Here is a 21,370-nt window from a genome sequence, read left to right as displayed (position 1 = left end):
CCGAGGCCGGGCCCCGGGGCGCGGGGCGGCGGGGTGCGGCGCCCGGGGCGGCGATGAGCGCGCCGCGCGCCCCGCGGGCCCGGCCCTGAGCCCCGCCGCCCGCGAGCCCCGCCGAGGTGAGCCCCTCCGCGCGCCCGCGACCCCCGGGGCGGGCCGGGAGGCCGGGGGCGGGGGCCGGGAGCGTCCGGGTCCCCGCGCCGCGCCGGGGAGCCCCGGCCCCGGCACGCGCCGCCGCCGCCGCCGCCGCCGCCGCCTGGCCCGGGGTCCTGCCCGCGCCCCGCCCCCGCCCCCGCGCCCCACGTGGGCCCCCCCAGCGCAAATTTGTCCGCTAATGGCGCAGGCGATTATCTGCGGGGCCGCCGGTGTTGTGTGTCCCGCGGGCAGGGCCCGAGCTACACGCGCCAGGAATCCAGACAGTGTTTGGGGGGGGCGGGGGAGGCCGGCAATTAGTGTAAACCCTTTGTCTGCCTTTGATACCCGCGGCTCCCCCGCCGCCGCTTCCTCCGCCCGGAGCGCGGCAGCGACGGCCAGGCGGCCCGGGGCTGCGGGGCTGGCGGCTCCGGGGCCCCGGGCGGGGCGGGGCGGACGGCCCCCCCACCCCCGCGCAGGGACCGGCCTCTGGACGCCCCTAGGTCCGCGCTGGCCGAGATGACGCCGAGCCCCGCGCTGGTGCTGCTGCCGCCGCTGCTGCTCCTGCTGGGGGCCCTGCCGCCGGCCGCCGCCGCCCGAGGTGAGTGCTGGCGCCCGGCCCGGCGCCCCGGCCTCCGCCGGCGCCGCCCCTTTCCCTCCGGCCCTGAACCCTGCCACAGTGCCCGCCTGGCGCGCGCGCCTGCGCCCCGCCCCTGCTGGCCCCGCGCCGCCCGGCCCCTCGCCCGCGGGCCGCCGCGGCGCCCTCCGGCCCACCCCCTGGGCCCCCCTCACCCACGTGGCTCCCCAGCTGCCTGTGGGGCGCCCCTCACCTGTGGGGCATCCCCGTCTCGCCCGTGAGGTCCCCCAGCTCCTCCCGCAGGATGCGCCCTCACCCTCAGGGCGCCCCCAGCTCGTCCGCGGGGCCCTCGCTGGCTGGCAGGGTGGGCTCCGGCCCCAGGACACGTTCACACACCCCTGCAGCTGAGGGCAGCTGCTCACGGTGGATTCTTGGGTGACGGGTTCGTTGGCCACGTTGTACCCAGTGAGGCCCCTGGGAACCTTCAGAGACCCCGGGGTGGCCAGGGTTGGGTGTGGGGACAGTGGGGACGTTCGTGAGCCAGTGCTGTGCCGTGGACCTGCCCAGGAGGGACAGGGTGGGGGCTGGGGGACTGAGTGCCCAGCACGTGGGTCACTGCGCGGTGGGGGGTGGGGGCCTGTTCAGAGGCAGCCCTGAGAGCAGCCGCTTCAGGCTCCGCACTGCGTCACTGCGTCGCTCAGCGCGCGCCGCACCAGGCCTGGCCGTGGGCTCACACACCTGCTGTGCAGGCAGGCAGGCAGGCCCAGATGCCTCGGGAGGGACCCCTGCCCCTGTGCTCAGCCCCAGCAAGCGGTGTCCTCGGCCGGTGGGTGATAGGCGATGGGTGACGCGTGCCGGCGGACTCCCCCCGCCATGTTCAGTGCTGGCCTCCCTCCGCTAGGCGGGACCTGTGGCCAGGCCGGCCCTGTGGGTGTGCTGACCACTCAGGATCGTCCTTGCCCTGTCCACCGGTCCTCTGAGGCTTCGCACCCCTCCCCCGCCGCGGCCCAGCGGGCGCAGTGAGCCCAACCCAGCCTTATATGGCCACATTCGGGTGTGGGGTGGCAGGCGGCGGCCCAGGTGGGCCTCGTGCCACGGTACCCCCCCACCTGCCCCGCTGGGGACTGGCTGGCTCGCTTGAGGGTGGGGGCTGCCCAGGCCGGGCCGGGCAGCGTCCAGGGCACCGTGGACACTCAGGGCATGCCCAGCAAGGCCCCCCCACCCCCCCGGCCAGTGGCCAGCGGCCTGGACTCTGATCCCTCTTCTATCTGCGTGGACTCCGCCATCCCCGCACCTGCCTGTCCTCTGGCCGCGCGGCCAGGGAGGCTCTGGAGGCCACTGGCCTGGCCCGGTCATCGGCTGGAGCCTGAGGTGGCATGGCGGATGGCAGTGGGCCGTGGATGGCAGTGGGCAGGAGGGCCTGCCTCGTCGTCAAGGGGTCCCAGAGGGGCCACACCCTGCTCTGTGCCCCTTGGCTGAGGCCTTGGGCTGCGTGGTGAGGGCCCGGGCGGCGGTGGGGAGGTGGGAGCTGCTTTCCGAGGGCAGAGGCCTCTGTGGTTCCGGGGCCGGGGGGGTGCTCTTCCTGAACTGTGCTGGCTTCTCCTCCAGGCCTGGACTTGAGGGCAGAGTCACTTCAAGCCCTTCCCACTTGGCGCGTGCACAGGCTGAGTGTGGACCTTCTTTAGCCCGGCAAGCCAGCGCGGAGAGCGTTTGGGTAGTTTAGTGAAAGCCATTTTCCCCGTGGTGTCACAATTTCTGGAATCCGTACATTTCTAGAGTCAAATCATATTTTTAAAGTTCCCCTTTTCCCAAAGTTTCACAATCTTGGTGGGTTTGTTTTAAACTGTTCTGTTGTTGTTGTTGTTTTTCAAATTTGAGAAAAGAATCTGGCTTTCTCCATTTCCATCTTATTTCTCACAGCGGGAACTCGAGAGGTCCCGAGTGAAATACCTTTTACAAATTACTTTGGAAGTAGTCATTCCAGAGTTTTCTGAGAAGTGCCACGTGTGGACTTTTCTGAGGATGGTGCCATGGACAGTCTCTGAGCAGCCAGCCCCGGAGGCCCCTTCCCCGTCCCCTGGACCTGGCCGGCGTGCCCTACCTCCTGCCGGATGGCGTGGACTTGGGGCTGACCTGCCTTGGGGCTGCGGTGGGAAGGGTCTGCTGTGGTGTGTGACTCTGTGCGGAGGCACGTGGCCGTCAGGACGGCTGTGACGGTGTGCGTTGGCTGACCTTGGCCTCTGGCCGGGCTGCAGGGGGCCTCCTTCTCCCCTCCAGGCCCCTGCAGGCTGCGCTGGCTGGTGTGCGGCTGAGGCCGAGGTGGCCTCGTGGGAGCCTGGCTCGGGCTCTGCGAGGTGGGGATGTGGGCCCGCGGCCCCATGTACGTCTTGTCTGGGGCCCCACTCCTGGAGGTGAAAATAAATCACTTTCCCCTCTTTGGGGGAGGAGGGAGCCGAACAAAGTCGCCTTTGGCTGGGCCTGGAAACGCAGGCCGCAGGCTCTGGTCTCCATTGTGCGGGGATCAATGCGCCTCCGGCTCCCGCCCGGCTCCGCGGCCCTCACGAGGGGCGTGCTGGTTCTCCCAGCAGCAGCCTCCGCCTCCGGATCACCCAGGCAGCGCAGGCCTCGCTGAGGTGCCGGGGGAGGCGGGCTGGGGCCTCCTACCCACGGCGTGGCCGTCCGCATTGGCCCCTTTGCCCCATCCTGTGCCTCCCCGGGTGACGGCAGCCCTGGTGTGGCTGGGTGACAGCCTCAGCGAGCAGGCCAGCACATGGAGGGCAGGCGTGCCCGGGCCACTGCCCCGAGACCCCCATGGACGCCCTATCCAGTGTGGCCACCTTCCCCTGCCTGCCACCCGTTCTTCCCCTGGTGGTCACCGGGTGCTCCTGGTCAAGCCCAGCCTGGCTTCTCTCAGGGCCCTAGGAGAGCAGGGGCCGTGGTCCTGGGCTACCTCTGGCGGGGCCGCAGCCCGGGGTCCACGGGGGGAGGTGGAGCAGGGAGGCGTGGGCGTCACGGGGCCGGGCCAGGGTGGGCCTGGAAGGAGAGGTGGGTGCTGGCCAGGTTACGCAAGGAAAGCCTCCAGCTGGGGGGGTGCTGTGGGCAGAGTGGGCAGCTCACGTGGCAGAGTGGGCATCCCGTGGACACAGGGGCCTTGGCGTAGCGGGGTAGGAGGCCGGAGCTGGGCCGAGAGGGGCTGTTTGGCTGAGGGGGTGTCCTGGGGGCTTCTCCCCCAGGGCGTCGCGGCCCGCCTTCCTGCCTCCGGCTGGGCGTCCTGGGGCTGCACGCGGAGGGGCAGGCGGGGGCGGGGGTGGGGTGTGTCGCGTGAGTAACCCCCCATCCAGCACAGATGCCCCCTGGGAGGACTGGCCCGGCTGGGGCTTTCCAGGAGCAGCCCCCGAAGCACTGCAGGAGCTGCTTCAGCCTCCGGGCCGCTGAAATCCAGGGTTTCTCATCTTGGCAGGAAACACAACTGCTCTTCTTCCTGCCGGGGAGTTTATGTCGTGAGAGATGTACACAAGCTGCGGGCTGTCGAGCGGCTGAGGCGTGAATAACGGGCCTGGGGCAGCAGGTGGGGGGGTGGGGAGCCCCCTCTGGCTCCCAGCCCCGAGGGAGCCGGCCCGCAGCGCACGCTCTCCTGGTCCGGGGCCGCTGCTTCGGGGGCTTCAGGGCTGCCCTCTGCTCTCGGGCAGCAGCCTGTCCCGGTTCCGGCGGGACCTGCGGCCTGACTCTGGAGCGGAGTCCGACTGTGCGCGCCTTGAGGGCCGCGCGGCCTACCCCGCGGCCTCTGGGGGCCTGGGGACCTCGTCTGGGCTGGGCTGCTCAGGCCTCATGGCCTCAGGCCTGTCTTCAAGAAGCGCTCCAGGCCACGGTGGAGCAGGTGTGTGTGTGGGGGGGCTCTGACCTGGGGTTGCTGCTCCTGGCTGCTGGGTGGGGTGGGATGGCTGGAGGCCTCCCTGTTCTGCTTAAATGCCCAGGAGCCCCAGGCTCAGGAAGTGTCCTCGTCTCACCTCCGAGGCGACTCCCGTACCGGGGATCGGGGCCCGCGGGGGGGGGGGGGGCCCCTTGGGTGGTCTGGGCCCCGCAGCACGCTACCCTGTCCTCCAGGCCCCCCGCCGGCAGGTGTGGGAGGCCCCGGTGGACAAGGGCCTCCTCAGTCCTTGGACAGCGGGGAGCCGGTCTGAGTCAAGGGAGGTTTGTGAGGTGGGGGGTGGATGCCAGCAGGGGCAGGGCCGGGGGAGGGTCAGCGTTGAGTCTGATGAGATCTGGGCACGGGACGCGGGCTGCCCAGGTGTGCAGCTGCGTCTCTTGGGGAGGGTCCGGCGGGTGGGTCTAGGTGCTTTCCCGTCACCGTTCCTGTTGGCAGGTCACACGGGCCCCCCAGGGAAGTGGCACCATCGGGGTGATGCTCTGGGCCTCCCGTCTGGGCCCCGGGGATGGACAGGGGGAGGGGAGGTGCCCTGAAGCTGGGTGTCCACTGAAGGCACCACCTGGGGGCTTCCAGAGAAGAGGACAGACCTGGAGACCCCCGGCCTGCCTGCTCCCCTGGGGTGCCGCTGGGCAGCAGGAGGAGGGGGACGCTCCCGCCAGCTTGCTCGGTGGGTCCGGCCGTCCCTTTGCCACGCCCAGAATGGCCTGGTTTCTGGGGCAACCACCTGTCCTTCGGGTCCTACCAGTTCCACCACAGATCCCGTGGGTCTGGCCCCCGGGGGCCGCCCTGGGCCGGCTGGTGACCAGGAGCCTGTGTGCGTGTGCGGGAGGGCACGTGTGCGGAGCCTGCCCCGCTCGTGGCAGCCCTGGGGTGCTCCTCCCCTGAGCCCCCGCCCCGGCGTGTTCCCGCCCTTCCCCCCAGCCCTCACCTTCTTGGGGAGGCTGCTGGCGCCAGGGCCTTCCCCGCTCACGCCCCGTGCCCGGTCCTCACTGTGGGGTGCCCACCCTGCCTGCTGCCCGGCGTGCAGGGCCCGGCGCCCCTCCCCACGCGGCAGAGCGGGACAGTGGCTCCCGGCCGGCCGCCCTCACCCCACAGCCGGGCCCCTCGAGGTTAGCCTGGTGCCCCCGCCCCCGCCCCCAGCCAGAGAATTCCAACCAGGCTGGAAATTTCTGGGGCTTCGCAGGGCTTGCAGGGGACAGAGCTGCCCCAGTGAGCTGGCGGGTGGTTCACGCACCCTCACCCTCTCCTGTGTCTGCGGCTTCACGGGTGATGCCTGAGACTCCTGGTGCCTCTGGAGCCCCTGCTCGTCTCTGGCACATTGGGCCCAGGAGAGGCACGACGTCTCACGCGGCCCCTCTTGGAAGGAGCTGGGGGTCGGCAGGCCAGGGCCCGTGGAACGCCCTGGGCGGCGGGGACGTGTGGAGGCCGAGACCTGGGATCCGCCGCACCCCCTCCCGACGTGGCCAAGCCCCTGACCGCCCGTCAACAGAGCAGGGCGTGTGGGTTGGGCCACCCTGCCCTGGGGAGGGGAGGGGTGGGAGGAAGGCCTGTGACGATGGCTTGGGGGATGCGTGGGGTGGGCTCTAGCCGGAGGTCCCTTCTCCATCCCTCCCAGCTCTCCTGCCCACCTCCGCCCTCCCCGGGCCCCTGCGGCAGGAGGCGCTCAGCTGGGGCTGCAGCAGGGTCTTGTCGTCCTAAACCTGGGGAGAGGGGTGGGCGGCCCGAGTGCTCAGAGGTGGGCTGTGTGGCGGGGTCTGTGTTCCCTGTTGGGGCGTGTGTCCGGGGGCAGCATCTGGGGGTCGGCGTGCCGGGGTCTGTGTGTGACAGAGCTCAGGATGGCAGCCGGGAATCCCAGCTGGGTCTGGGGGGCCTCCGGGCTGCTGCTCCCCAGCGCCCCCCTTCCTAACCACGTTTCACAGCCGGGGGTGGAAGAGGGAGGAGAGGAAGGGACGTCCGCCCCGCGTCCGCCCCGCGTCTGCCCCCGCGCCGTCTGCAGCCTGCCTGTGCCTGAGACTCCCCGGGGCGACGGCCAGGCTGAGGGCAGGGTTGGGGCTTCCCGGAGGAGGCGTCACGGGGCGGGGCTGAGGCTGGCCGGAGGGCCCGCCTGGAGCCGTCGGGCTTTCCCGCTCGGCCGCGCCCGCCCGCACGTCCTCCAAGGGGCCCGCAGGTCTCCACGCGGGCCTCCCTCTCCAGGTGGAACAGCGGGGCTTGTGTTTCCCAGGCTAAATACAGAGCTGCAGCCGCCCTGCTGGCGGCCAGAATTCCCAGGAATCTGGGGGGCCTGGCCTCCCGCGGGTGAGCCCGCTGGGGTCTGTGCAGGGGCCCGGCCTGGCGTCTGGGTCCAGTGGAGCCCAGGTGGGGGAGGGGTGGGGCGGGGCTGGCCGCCGCAGGGAGGGGGCTGTTTGCTTTAGGATAAGGCCGGCTCCAGCCAGGGCCTCTGGCCGGGCGCTGCCTCGTCCCCCTCACTGCTCACAGGCCGGCCCACGGGGCCGCAGTTCCGGCCCATCTGGCGGTCACGTGGCCCTGTCCCTCCTCTCTGCAGTGACGGAGGGTGGCGTCCCTGCCACCCAGTAGGTGCCCCCCACAAGGGCTCCTGTCTGGGGGAGGGGGAGGGGCGGCACTGTCAGGCTGGTCCTTTCTCTGCCACTGAGGCAGGCTCCTTCAGGGGGTGGGGACCAGCCCCCGGTGGTGCCCCCAGGATGTGGTTGGGACAGGCAAAGGCCCGGCGGGGAGGGATGCTGTTCCTCGTGCCGGCTCCGTCCTCCCCACACGTGTTCCGGGCCGTCTGTATGTACAGGTGTGGGTCCGTGTGCCTGTGCTCGTGTGTGTGTGTGTGTGTGTGTGTGTGTGTGTGTGTGTGAGAGAGAGAGAGAGAGATCGTTGTGCCCAGGTGTCAGCCCGGGAGGCCCAGGGCCCCGGGTGGGCTGGGGGGTGCCCTCTTTGTCCTGAAGCCTGGGAGGCCCGTGTGAATGGTGGGATTTCAGGCAGGGACGGGCGGTGCACAGGGTCTGCCTGGAATGAGGCCTGGTCCTGGGCAGCCTGGGGCCTCAGGAGGGTCACTTGTCTGGGGGCCCTGAAGCCCCTCCCACTGCGAGCTGGGTGGGTGCTTGGGGGGGCCCTGCAGACAACTGAGTCATCAGGGAGGGGTGGGTCTCAGGGGAAGCAAGAGGGCCGGCGAGGAGGGGGTGGGCTGGTGGCACCCCTGGCACGGCCCATGCTCCAGGGGCTGCGTGGTGGGGGTGGGGCCAGCCACATGGGGCAGGACGGGGCAGGGGGGGCGTCGAGGGAAGGTGCCCAGCGTCTCCGTGTCCCTCACATCCCAGTCCCCTGGAGTCTGAGACGCGGGACTCCTCCCCACCTGAGGCCCCGGAGAAGCTGAGCCCTGGGCTGTCAGCGCCCTCCGTGGAAATGGGGATGGCCTCCACCCCTCCCTCAGCACCCCAGGTAGAGGCGATGGGGGCCCGGACTCTGAGGGCCCCTGGGAGCTGCAGTCTCTGGGCACGCACAGGAGCACTTTGGCTGCAAAGCGGCAGAACCAGCTGGCAACTGCAAGTTGCAGAAACACCAGCTGGTTATTAAAAACACATGCCGCCCTCAGGCCCCGGAGCGATAGCATCTCAGAGCAGCCGCGCCTCCAGCACCTCCATCCAGCCCAAGCGCGGGACGTGGCCTTCACGGCCTGCAGTGGCTGCCGCAAGGGGTGGGCGCCCCTTCCAGTGGCTGGTGGGCGGAGACCTGGAAGCCAGGCCCAGCCAAGCCCCTGGGAAAGGCAGCTGGGTGCCCATGGCTGCCTCTCCTGGTCTGGAAGGACCGTGGTTGGGTGACCACGTAAGAGCCCCACACCGCTTGTGGTCCTCCTGTGGTGCGGAGGCTGCAGACCGCCCTGGCTCAGGGCCACGGGCGCAGCGGGGAGGGACGGAGGACCCGCCCAGAGATACTGCCATAGCCCTCAGGTGGCCCGTCACTGGCTGCCCTCTAGGCCTGGTCATCCCACTGTCCCTGGACTTGACCCCAGAGAAAATGAGGCGGGGCCTGGGCCAGTGGGGACGGGGATGGGTTTCTTCCTGCTGGTGAAGGGCACGTGGCCTCAGCCTAGGACGCGGGCTTCTCCCATGGGGGACAGTGGTCATCTGGGGCTGGGTGCCCAGCCACTTGCCCTCTGACTCCGGGGCCTTAGTGACCTGGCGTGGCCCGGCTGGCAGCAGGAAGGCTCTGGTCCAGGCAGACAGACCCGTGCACACAGAGGCACAGACGGGGGCGGCACAGACGTGGGCCCCCAGCTGCAGGGACGCCTGCGCGCGCGCATACGGACTAGGGGTGCCTGCCGGGAGGCGCTGGGGGTCGCCCCCCCACCGGCTGTGCACGTGCGTCCTGAGCGAGCAGCTCCTCCCCACCGCATTCCTGCTCCTGTGGGAAGCGCGCGTGGACCCTGGCTGAACGCCGCCTGCTATGGTCTGGGAGTGGGGCAGGCGTATCCGGGTGGAGTCCTGGGTGGGGACCCAGCGGAGACAGCCCTCTCGCGGCCCCCAGTGCCCACGCCGGCCTTGGCCCTGGCCGACCCCCTGCCGGTCCCCTCCTCCCTGACCCAGCCCTCCACCCTCACAGGCCCCCCGAGGATGGCGGACAAGGTGGTCCCACGGCAGGTGGCCCGGCTGGGCCGCACCGTTCGGCTGCAGTGCCCCGTGGAAGGGGACCCACCTCCCCTGACCATGTGGACCAAGGACGGCCGGACCATCCACGGTGGCTGGAGCCGCTTCCGCGTGCTGCCCCAGGGGCTGAAGGTGAAGGCGGTGGAGCGCGAGGATGCAGGCGCCTACGTGTGCAAGGCCACCAACGGCTTCGGCAGCCTCGCCGTCAACTACACCCTCATCGTGATGGGTCAGTGCGTGGGCAGCGCGCCTGGCCAGCTTGGGCCGGGAGGCAGACCCTCCCCGTATGCCCTCCCCGCCCCCACCCTGCCTGAACGCGGCCCCCGGCCCCCAGGGCCAGACCCTTCCTGCAAGCTGCATCTGAGCCGAGGACGCCACCCCCCCCCCCCCCCCCGGGCCCCACTTCCTCAAGCTGCACCTTGGGGTTCTGCTTCCTCCCCATCCCTTCTTCTCAGAGTCCTGCTGACCTGGGGGCCAGGGCTGGCTGGGGGGACAGCAGGAGTGAGTGTGGGGGCCCCAGGGGGTGGTCCCCCTTGAGGGCAGCCTGGCAAGCCAGGCAGGCCAGCAGCTTTGGCGTCGGTCATGACTTTGAGGCTCAGGTTTCGGAGTTCAGAGGGGCCGCTGGGAAGGAAAGGCCTTCTGTTCTCCTCTGCCTCTGGGGCCCGAGCTCGGGGACTGGGCGGCACCCCCAGAAACACGCCCTCCACTTGCTGGTACCAGGCGCTGGCGCCTGGCCCTCCCCCGCGGGCTCCCGGGCGGGTCCCTTGGGGCAGGCTCCCTGGCAGCACAAAGGAGGGGCCTGCCCCACGGCGCCCCTCCACCGGGGTCCGGGGTGGGGTGTGAGAGCCAGGCCTCGGTCCTGGGCCCGGGAGGCGGCGGCTGTCACGGGGAGGGGGCATTCCTCAGCACGCCCCCCCCCCCCCCCCCCGGTCCCCCAGGCCTCCTCTGGGTTGTGGAATGGGAATATGGTGGGTGCCCCCCCCCCACGTCCTTTCAAAGGGGAGGATGACCAGGCGGTATGCGAGCCACGTCAGTTCACCAAGCCTTCGGCCCCTTGATGTGGGCTAGGGTTACTGCAGCTGCCAGCTGGGCCCGGCCCCCACCTCCCCCGGCCCTGCAGACCCCCCGGAGCCAGGGTGGGGGAGCCAGCTCTCCGTCCCACCCACGCCCGTCGGGGTCACCTGCACCCAGGGCGTGGACCGGGTGGGCGGCTCCCGCCCAGCTGTCTCCGGGATACTGAGATGTGGGTGTGCACCCCTGGCCGCCTGCTGCTGTTTCCAGAGCGTTCCCAGCTGGGCTTGCGGCTGGGGCCTGGGAACCAGCTCCTGGGGCGGGGGACCATGGCGGGGTCTCGCAGGGGCTGCTGAGGCCCCTCTCCCGCACCCTCCCCTCCGCAGACGACACCAGCCCAGGGAGGGAGAGCCCGGGGCACGAAGGCTCTTCTGGGGGCCAGGAAGACCCAGGCAGCAAGCAGTGGGGTGAGCACGGGGCCAGACGTCACCACCCTCGGGGGGGGGTGGGGGGGTGGGGCTGCGCCTCCCACTGCCCTGCTCGCCCCGCCCCGCTGACCTCTATGCCTCCCCCTCCCGCCGCCCGCCCCCCCCGCAGCGCGGCCCCGCTTCACGCAGCCCTCTAAGATGAGGCGCCGCGTGATCGCGCGGCCGGTGGGCAGCTCCGTGCGGCTCAAGTGCGTGGCCAGCGGGCACCCACGGCCCGACATCATGTGGATGAAGGATGACCAGGCCTTGACGCGCCCAGAGGCCGGCGAGCACAGGAAGAAGAAGTGGACGCTGAGCCTGAAGAACCTGCGCCCCGAGGACAGCGGCAAGTACACGTGCCGCGTGTCGAACCGCGCGGGCGCCATCAACGCCACCTACAAGGTGGACGTGATCCGTGAGTGCCGGGGCCGGGGGCGGGGGCGGGCTGGCGCCGGGGGCCGCGCCCAACGCGTGTCCCTGCACAGAGCGGACGCGCTCCAAGCCCGTCCTCACGGGCACGCACCCTGTGAACACGACGGTGGACTTCGGGGGCACGACATCCTTCCAGTGCAAAGTGCGCAGCGACGTGAAGCCCGTGATCCAGTGGCTGAAGCGCGTGGAGTACGGCGCCGAGGGCCGCTACAACGCCACCATCGACGTGGGCGGCCAGAAGTTCGTGGTGCTGCCCACGGGCGACGTGTGGTCGCGGCCCGACGGCTCCTACCTCAACAAGCTGCTCATCACGCGCGCGCGCCAGGACGACGCGGGCATGTACATCTGCCTGGGAGCCAACACCATGGGCTACAGCTTCCGCAGCGCCTTCCTGACGGTGCTGCCGGGTGCGTGGGGCCCCGCCCCCGCCTGCCCGGGCCCCGCCCCCACGCCCGGCCCCGGCCCCGCGCCGACACCGCCGCCCCGCCCCCACGCCCGGGCCCCGCCCCCAATCCGGGCCCCGGCCCCGCGCTGACACCGCCCGCCCCGCCCCTTCCTCCGTGTCCCCCGCAGACCCGAAGCCGCCTGGGCCGCCCGTGGCCCCCTCGTCCTCGACCGCCAGCCTGCCGTGGCCGGTGGTCATCGGCATCCCGGCCGGCGCCGTCTTCATCCTGGGCACCGTGCTCCTGTGGCTCTGCCAGACCAAGAAGAAGCCGTGCGCGCCCGCGCCCGCGCAGCGCCCGCCCGCGCCGGCCCGCGACCGCGGCGACAAGGACCTGCCCGCCCCCAGCGCCCTGGGCGCCGGCCCCGCGGCGGGGCTGTGTGAGGACCTCGGGCCCCCGGCGGCCCCCCAGCACCTGCTGGGCGCCGCCTCAGCCGCTGGCCCCAAGCTTTACCCCAGACTCTACCCGGACACGCACGCGCACGCGCACACCCACGCGCACACCCACACGCACACGCACGCGGACGGCAGGGCCCACCAGCAGCACGTGCACTGCCAGTGCTAGGCCGCCCCGCCGGCCGCGGGCAGGGGCCGCGGTGGGGGACCGGCCGCGCGGGAGAGGCGCCCCATGTGAGCCGTACAGACGCGTGCATGACACACCTCTGGACACACACACACACCATTACACACACACACTCAGACGAAGTAGCCTTTGGGAAGGTCCGCGTGGTAACTTTGCAGTGTGCGTGCAGCGACGGGCTAGCTCATGAAGGAATCCCTTGGCCCTATGAGAGGATTTCACGGGGGCCGTGGTCACCCCCCCACCCCGGCCTGGCAGGAGATCTGAGAGGCACCCTGGCTTTGCAAACCAAAAACTCCGACCCCTTCCCTACGCCTGCCAGGCTGTGTTCCCGCCGGGGCTATTTTTGCCGCCACCTGTCCTGGGTGTCCAGGGGTCCACCAGTGCCCTGGGCAGGGGAGTCGGGCGGAGCAGTCCTGGGCCCTGTCCTGAGAAGCTGCAGTCGGCGAGTCGGCTGGGGCTGCATCCCTTCCCACCCGGCCTCCTACTGCCAGAGAGAAGGGGCCCTTTGATATTTATTTTTAAGAAATTAAGATAATAATATTAATAATGATGAAAGGAGGGCTGGGCCACAGAGACTTGGCCTCTCCTGGGGCCCAGGACCCACCTGGCCTTGTGGCCACGCTGCATGTCCACCTCGGGACCGGGCACCCATCACCGCACGACGCGTGGCGGCCCCAGACCTCTGTAATTTTATATAGAGTTTGAGCTGAAGCTTCGTATATTTAATTTATTTTGTTAAACAAGAAAATGTGCATCCTTTTCCTCTAAGCTGGTGTTTCTTCCTGTGTGCGCATCTGTGCCGGCGCGTGTGCCTGTACACCGGGAGCAAAGACCTTCTCAGGAGCCCCATCGCCAGGCCTTAGGCTCGGGGGCTGAGTCCTGAGGGTCCCAGGGCCTGCCATCAGTGCCCTGAACACAAGGACTCGTCCCCACTCACCTGCAGGTGCCTCCCTGGCCAGCCAGAGTCTTGGACATCTGGCCTGGTGGGGGCCCCCAGTCCTCCGTGCAGGTCCTGTGCTCCTGTCCCACATCCTGGGCTTCCCTGGGCGGCCTTGGTGGGGAAGCGGGCTAGGGCCTGTTGTCTGCAGGGCCCTGTCCATCTTGGGTGGCGCACCAGTGGCCTCACTCTCCAGATGGGGAAACGGAGGCTCTGACTTGCTCGGCCAGCAGGCAGGGGTTGGGTTGCCCCTGGCCCAGAGGTTCTGGACCTCTTAAGAAAAGCACTAAGAGCTTGTGCGATCTTAGTAAAGCCCTTGGCATGGCAGCGTCGGAAGGCTGGCAGGAGGGGTGAGGCCGGGCTGCAGGAAACAAGCACAGGGTCTGCCTGACTGGCCGGCCGGCCGGGACGCCCACTGTCCTCCCCAGGCACTGCGGCGCTCAAGGCTAGGGTCGCGTCTCCCCCGCTCCACGCCCTGGCCCTGAGCTGCTGCCCTCCACCTCCTCCCCAGCTGCGGGCTGCGTCCCCTCCCTCTGCTCTCGTCTCCCAGGGCTCAGTCCCCAATCCCCTCCTCCACTGGGACCCCCCTGCAGTGCAGCATGGGATCCCCTGTCCTCAACGTCCACCCATCCTCTGGCCTCCCAAAGGAGGACCCCACTCCCGTCTCCAAGGTGGACCCCACTCCCGTCTCCAAGGAGGCAGGGGCTAGCCCTGAGGTAAGCCCCACTGGGGTGGTTCTGACCTGAGGCAGTGACCAAGCTCGGGCCAGGTGCTGGAGACCGCCTATAGCGGACACCGCGGGAGGCCTAGGGCCTGGCTGGCTGCGGGGAGCCGGGCTGCCATGGCCAGGGGCGCAGTGGGGGGTGCAGGTGACCCATAGCTGGTGACCGAACATATGTTCCCCAGACAGGACAAGCTGCACTGATGCCTGGTTGGGTTTCAGTTGAGGGGGAAGGGCAGAGGGAGGGGAGACCCTGGGCGGTGGGGACCTCAGGCAGTGGCCCACCTTTGGGTCACGGGGTATGAGCTGCCCCCTCCCTAGCGGAGCAGGCACCCCTGAGGGGGTTGTTCCCCAGAACCTCAAAGGAGACTCTGCCACGCCCGACCCTGTGCCCTTTTTGGCCGGAGGGCCAGTGCTGTCCACGTGGGCTCACGTGCAGACCGCCCTCATGATCTGCCCCAGGGCAGTCTGGGGGGTGATGACAGGCCCACCCTCAGGGCCACTGTCCCAGCCTGACAGGCCTCGCAGGGCCCCGGGTCCTGCTTCTCGAGAGACCAGTGGCTCTGGCTCCAGCCCCCAGCGCCACTGCAGGAGAGAGGAGCCGCCCGATGGGCTGGTGGTTCTATGGACGTGGTAGGGTGCCGGGCTGGGCTGGGGGGCTGGACGACCAGAGAGACCTGTCCTCGTGGGGCTGCCTGGCCACCACGAAGCCCGAGCCGCACCCTGGAGCTCAGCGCCCTCGGCCACGACCCTCCCACGTTGCAGCTTCCTGCTCCGGGGGCGGGGGCGGGGGGCAGCCACGTGGCCCCAGGACGCCCAGAGTCCGTCTCAGGGGCGCCCCGCACCCCAGCCTCGCGGTCGGCCTTGGTGCGGGTGCGAAGTTCTCTGTCCAGACGTCTGCTCTCTGGGCTGCCAGCTGACCGGCCCCAAGCTCTGCCCAGCCCGCTCCGTGTCCCTGGCGCCCCGTGCCCCTCCGGGCTCCCAGGGGTGTTGGCGGGGGCGGGGCCGATGCCAGCGCGAGGGGGCGGGGCCGGGCGGCGGGCGGGGCCGAGGGGGGAGTCATCGGGCGCCAAAGCCCAGGGTCGCACGGCGGGGGGGGGGGACGGACCGCTGCCCGGCTTCTCCTCGTGGGCCCCGAGGGGCCACGCCCTGGCTTCCCCTGCCCCTCCACAAACACCAAGGCCAGGCCCTCGTGCGCCCTTGGCCCCAGGCAGGCCAGCGCACAGCCACCCGTGATGCTACCTGGACGCCCCGCAGGAGCACAGGTGCCTCTGTCCCCAGCTCTGCGGGGCTCCCTGTGGGCTGGGAGTGAGGCTCCCAGTCTCGAGGTAGACGAGAGGGATCGAGCTGTGTCCTCAGAGGGACTCCCAGGCCAGGCTGGGCCCGGGCTTCTGAGAGCCATTTGGGCGGAAACTCTCGGTTCTGATGTCCGCGGGTGGGGGTGCCAGCGCGGCGGAGCCCTGGAGGCACGCCAGCATCTTCCCTGTGATCTGGGCTGTGATACGCGGGTCCCCTTAAAGGCTGGCGAACTTGAAAGGGCAGCCCTGGTTCCGACACCCTCGGGTGTGACTGCTTCCTCCCCACCCCCACTGCCCAGCCCTCCTGGCTTCAAAGGGGTGGCCGAGAGTCTTCTGCAGCTGTCCCAGAGGGGGGGCCTGAGGCTGGTGTCCAGGGACCAGGCAGTACGACAAGAGGCGGTAAGATGAGGGGGCTGTGGGGCCACCCCACCCCTGTGGACCTCGGGTTGGGGGGGCCTGGCGGGAGATCAGAGCCTTGGCCGGGGGCCAGGCCAGGGGACCTGGGGCAGGAACGCAGGATGTAGGACACGGGAAGGGGGACCGGAACGTGGGACGTGGGGGTCAGGACACAGGATGGGGACACCCTGCACAGCACAGACTTGACCTGGGACTCGGGGCACGTGGTCGAGGACCCGCAGGCGCCAGCCAGGCTGCCCCAGCCTCCTGGGCAGCACTGCAGGAGGCTCGCAGGGGCCTGGACCTGCTCGGGGGCTGGGCTGGGATGGAGGGGCTGGGCCCCAGGGAGCTGAAAGGTGAGCGCCCCCAGCTGACCTTGCCCAGACCCAGGGCACAGGCTGGGCGGCCCCGGGCCACCTGGGCCTGTGGGGCGGGGCTGCTGCGAGGTGGGGTGTGCAGACCGGGCCCTCCCACAAGGTCAAGCCTGCGCGGGGGCCAGACCTCCTGGGCTGGGCTGGGCTGGGCAGCCCCCACCCCGCGCCTGGCGCCAGCACCTGGCACGTCCCTGCTGTGTCTGGTGGGCGGGGACTGAGGCTGCTGAGCACGTGGAGGGGCGGGGGCTGGGCAGGGCAGGGGCGGGGCCCGGCAGCTGGGGGCTCCTCCGAGGCCTGCGCTGACCTCACGATGGGCCGGGCCTCAGGGGAGCGGAGGGCCAGGGGCTCTCCCGGGAGCCTCGTGAAGGTCCGTGCCGTCCTCCTGGCCGTCCAGCCCCCGTCCTGCCAGCCCCACCCGGGGTGTCCCCTACCCTTGCGCGTGCCCTGCTGAGCCCTCGAGGCCGCCACGGGCGGGTCGGTGCCCCTCCCTGGCCCTGCCACCCTGACCCCTGGACCGACGCTGTCTGTGGAGGGGCGGCGTGCCTCAGGGACCCCAGCTGGGAGACCGTGTGGGTCCCCAGACCCGGGAGTGTAGGGCGCTGGAGGCGGGGTCTGCTTCCCCCCGGGGCTTCTCTTGCGGAGACCCTGGGGGGCGACCCCCGGCGGAGCCTGGTCAGCAGCTTCTGACCCAGCCTGGTTCTGGCCGTGTCGCCTGGGGTCAGCTGGGGTCGTGCCTGGTGGGCTCGAGAGCCCACCCCCCATGTGCCTCTGCGGGGTGGTTGCCCGGCCCAGACCCTGCAGCAGCGGGCGCCTGGTCAGCCGCCTGCAGCCCTGGCGTCACTGATCTGCGGCGTGGAAGCCGCTGACACAGGACGTGCACCGCCCCGGCGGGTGCACCTGTCCGCCACGGGCCGCTGCCCACCAGCCGTGGCAGCCCGGGCCGGCCGCCCGGCGCTGCATCAGCTCGGGGCAGAACCGGGTCCTGGGTCGGGCCGTCCGCGCACGGCTGCTTCTCGGGGTGCGGCCTGGCGCCTTTCCGGGGGTCTTGAGTCTGGTGCTTGTCCGGGGTGACAAGGCAGAGGGTCTGGGTCAGGCCTGGTGGCCCGTGCCGCGGGCCGAGGCTCCCCCGCGGGAGGGGCACCGGCTGAGACGCACACGGGCCCGCCTTCCTCGCGCCGGGTCCCGTCCTGCCCAGGCCTTGCTCAGAGCCCGGAGGCTGGCTCCCTGCTCTCTCCCGGGCCACAGGGGTGGGGGTCCGCCCCCAGAGGCAGCACCGACACGTGTCCCCCCACCCCCGCCGCACTTCCCAGACTCCAGGGAAGCGGAGCCGGAAGCAGGAGCAGGCCAGTTTCCAGGGCCCCGCCCGCCTCACGGACACGCCCCGGGGAGGGGGTACCTGCGGGCCTGGCTGCCCCAGGGGACCTCAGGTTAAGACCAGACGCCCGCCCCCCGCGCTGGCTGGGCTGAGACACGCACTTGGTCCCAGGGTGCGGTGGGGGGGACCCACGAAAGGCCCCAGGTGAGGGCGGGGGCCGAGCAAGGGCCCCGCGCGTCCAGGCAGCTGCACACCCGCCCCACCCCACGCTTGCTCCGCAGCCGGGGGGCATCTGGCCCTGGGCCGGCAGGTGGTGACAGCTGCCAACCGCTGGCCGGAGGGGTGGGCGCCGCTCATCTCGGGTCACGGGTGGGGGAGGGGGAGAGGGTCTGGTTGGGAAGACTTGCCGCTGAAGGGAAGGCCAACCAGTCTTCCTCACGTCCCCAAAATGCCATCCCTGGGCCTGTGGGGCCCTGGCCACGAGGACGGCTGGGGAGAGCAGGACACACAGAGGGCGTCTGGGCCCTGGTGCCTGGGCTGCGGACCCCCGGAGGCTCCCTCTGCCTCTGCGGGATCCCCAGCTTCTGGGGGTCCCCGGGGTCTTGGGGCAAGGCCAGCAGGCGGGGGTCTTTGCTGGAACGCCGCAGCCCTCCCACAGCAGCGTCCACCCTGTCGGCAGGCAGTGCACGTGGGCTTCGGGGAGGAGGCCCTGGTGAGGGTGGGGGCCCTGCTGACAACGTCTCCTCCCGGAGCTCAGGGACTCCTGAGCCTCCTGGAAACGTGGCCGCCCCGTCAGTGGGTCCCTGGAGCCCTGGACTCTGCCCTATCCCTCCAGTCCCTACCTAGTCCTGCGCCAGCGTCATCCCAGTGGCCTTTTAATGAAGCCCTCTCCCTGTTGGGACCCTCCCTGCAGCCACACCGCGGGACCAACATGGATCTGTACCTCCGACAAGGCCGGGGCCACCTGGCTTTACACAGGACCTGGTGAGAGAGGGGCAGTGAGCTCTCAGTGGCCACAGACCCCTGTCCCCCTGCCCCTGGCCCCCTGGATCATGGGGGAGCCATGCCAGCCTCCAGGAGGACTGCCTGTGTGGCCCAGCGGCTGGCACAAAGTGTACCGGTCAGCTGCTATGTCCTGGCCCGGCTCTGACCCTCTGATGGGGGGGCAGGAAGGTGGGAGTCCGAGGGACTCACCACCGTCCCCCCTTCTGGCCCCGCGCCGCAGGGAGCCAGCGCCCCAGCCTCAAGCCTCACTGTGCGCCGGGCAGCACCTCCCACCCAGCGAGCACACGCTGTCTTTGCAGCCGGCAGCCTTTCTGTACGGGGAGGCCCCAGGTGGCTACCCAGCTCTGACCCTCGGTCTCCTCCGCTGTGGCGCGGACAGAGGACCCGGCTCGGCGGCTGGGGGGAGCCCTTGGTGACCACGTGGGCAGGAGGTGAGCTCAGGCCTGGGCCCAGAATGCACTGAGTGGCCCTGGCGGGGGTGGGGGGGCAGGACCTCAGCCTGGACCCAGGCCCAGGGAGGGGTGGGCTGGGCTGGGCTGAGAAGGCTCCAGCCTCAGCAGAGGCAAATTCCTTCTTCCTTCACAACTTTTTCCTCTATTTTTTTTCCACTTTCTTCCAAAAGCCGTGCTCGGCTGTTCGTTCCTGGAGCCCCTCCAAGACCATGGGCACCAGCTCCACGCGTGGCCACAAAGCCCCTTGGACGGCGGCAGCGAGAGCTAAACTAACAGTGGGGGTGGGGGCGGCGGGAGGGAGGAACGGGGACGGAGGCCCCAGGGCGACGGCCTCTGGGCGTCTTCGGTGGGGGGAAGGGCCGCGCGGGGACCCCGGCCCGCCGCTCGGCCCCGTGGCTGGCTGGGGGGCGGTGGCCCCGTCTGCCCGCCCGCGCCCAGTGCCCCTGGGCGCCTCTGGCTGCAGCCCGCGGGGCGGCCCAGCGGCCCCGGCTGCTCTGGGGGGGCCTGGGTGTGTCCCTGTGTCCCCCGCGTCTCCCGCGGGAGGGTGCCGGCCGGGCCGGGTCGGGACTGCCTGCTGGGGGGTCTGCAGCCTCGGGCCCCTGGGCTGGACTGGCGGAGGGGACGGCGTTGGCCTCGGGTTGCCTGTCCCCTGCCAGGGCCCTCTGTGGGCTGAGGAGGCTGGGGCTCTGGGGCCACACCTGCGCACGGCGGCGCCCGTTAAACGTCCGGCGGGAGGGGCTGCGGGAGGCAGAAGGCCAAGGTGCGCTTCCTCTGCCCCCTTTCTGTGCTCTTGGAAACCGAGAGGCCTGGCCCCGTGGCCCCCAGAAGACAACTCGGAGCTTTGGGCATCTCCAGGTGCCCGGTGACGGGGAGGCCTGGCCTGGAAGGACAGCGGGGGGGGGGCTCTGCCTCTGGTCCAGTGGGGTGGGGGGTGGGGGGCCGGTGGGTGTCGCAGGACACGGGGGGCCTGAGGTGGGCAGGGGCCGGGGCTGCTGACGGGAAACATCTGCCCAGGAGAAGGCGTGGGGCGGGCACCGCCAAGACCGCCTGGCTGCGGCCGCTGGACTTTGGGAGGCCAGCAGGGAGGCTGGCGGGCCCGCTGGGCCTGGAACGGGCTCCCGGGCTCCTGGGCCGCTGCTGGCGCCCGTGGCCACCCGCTCACTGAGCCCTCGCAGCTCGGCCGGAGGAGCCTTGCTTGGCTACACACACACACGTCGCCCACGGGGCCCCGCAGGGGCAGCGGCCGGGCGGGGAGCAGGCCCAGAACGAGGCACAATCCACCCTTTGTTCCCGCGGCCGCCTGGAGCCCGCGGGCCAAGAGGAAGTGAGGGGAGCGCCAGCCAGCAGCCTCGCCTGCCCGGCAGCCCGGCCGCCAGGGCCCCGTGGACGCCAGGGCCGGGCCCGGCAGAAGGGCCGGAGGGGCCGGCTCCAGGAGGGGCCCGGCGAGTGCGGTCGGGTCCCAGTGGCCTGGACCCGGAGGCCCCCCCCCCCCAAACCCTGCACCCACCCCGGGAAGGCCCGGCCACCGCCCTGCCCCCATGCCGCGAATGTTTGGCGACCGCAGACGGCCGTGGCCACAGCACAGGCCTCGGGCGGCCACGGCTCCGGGCTGCAGCTGGCCCCCGTCTGTGGCCTCCCCCCACCCCCTCCTCCTCTCCCCTCCTGGCTGCACACAAGCGCCCGCGTCTTTCCTGGCTGAGGGTGGATGGTGGGAGGCACGGTCTGGCTGGCTGGGGGGCCGGCCCACCCCACCCTGCTGCTCGCTGCTCCCCAGAGCCCCCCGAGCTGACTGGAGGGCTCTGTGGCCCATGCTCGGGGCAGCCAAGCTTGTTCCTTCCTCCTGGCGTGCGGGCCGTGCCCTGGGCTTGGAGCGCCGTCCCGGGCAACCTGGGGCCCCTGGTGGGAGTGCCCGCACACGTGTGAGTGTTTTGTGGGTGTGGGGGGCTTGGGACCCCTTCCGTCCCCTCCCTCACACCTTCCTTTACTCCGCACACACTTCCCAGAGGGGCCTGGGGCAGGAGGTGTGGGGCCAGAGGGCCCTTGGGAGCCTGGTGTGTGAGGCTGAGACTGCCTGGTGGGGCCTCCCCTGCGCTCTCCGGGGCCGGCCACAGTGGGCCCCCGTGTCTCCATCTCGGATGCATTTCAACCTTAGCCTGTGCAGAGGCTGAAAGGTGACCCCCGAGGCCCCTTTGTCACTCAGAGATCCGTATCTCCCCCGGGAAGGGCCGACTGTGCCCGGTTGGGCACCTGGCAGGGCCCTTGCCGGCAGAGATCCCGCCAGAGCAGACAGCACAGCAGGTGCTGGCCCGGCCCCACCGCAGGCAGAACAGCTTGCAGGTCTCCCGGCAGGAGCACCTGGGGGGATCCCCCCGTGCGGCCTTGGTGTCCATCCTCAGCTCAGGGCGGGCTGCTGGGCCCTCCGAGACGGCCTGGGGCCTGAAGTCCATCCAGGGTGGGAAGGCCGCCTGCCCCCACACCCCTGAGGCCCAGGTTCAGCCAGGGGGCCAGGATGGGGCCCCAGGGAGGGCAGGGGGTGGCAGGCGGCCTGCTGTTTCTTCCACCTGGTGCGGGACCTGAGTCCACTCCGGGGGGCCCCGTCTCAGCCCCCAGCAGGGGGGGACCGCCGGTGAGGGACCTGCCATGGGTCCGGGTCC

The 21,370-nt window shown here is 71.0% G+C and overlaps 1 protein-coding gene across 1 annotated transcript; it reads left to right on the top strand.

Annotated features, from left to right (window-relative positions):
- Positions 1-629: 629 nt before the first annotated feature.
- Positions 630-12,986, top strand: FGFRL1 (fibroblast growth factor receptor like 1). The gene is made up of 6 exons (XM_057706209.1): positions 630-730; positions 9,240-9,512; positions 10,681-10,761; positions 10,892-11,176; positions 11,247-11,600; positions 11,767-12,986. The coding sequence occupies exons 1-6, from the start codon at positions 649-651 to the stop codon at positions 12,198-12,200; spliced, it is 1,509 nt and encodes a 502-aa protein (XP_057562192.1). The 5' UTR covers positions 630-648; the 3' UTR covers positions 12,201-12,986.
- Positions 12,987-21,370: the final 8,384 nt, after the last annotated feature.

The sequence above is a fragment of the Hippopotamus amphibius genome, chromosome 13 (assembly GCF_030028045.1).
Source record: "Hippopotamus amphibius kiboko isolate mHipAmp2 chromosome 13, mHipAmp2.hap2, whole genome shotgun sequence".
Classification (NCBI taxonomy): domain Eukaryota; kingdom Metazoa; phylum Chordata; class Mammalia; order Artiodactyla; family Hippopotamidae; genus Hippopotamus; species Hippopotamus amphibius.
Note: the sequence above shows the minus strand (reverse complement) of the source record. Positions and strands in the feature narration are given on the sequence as shown.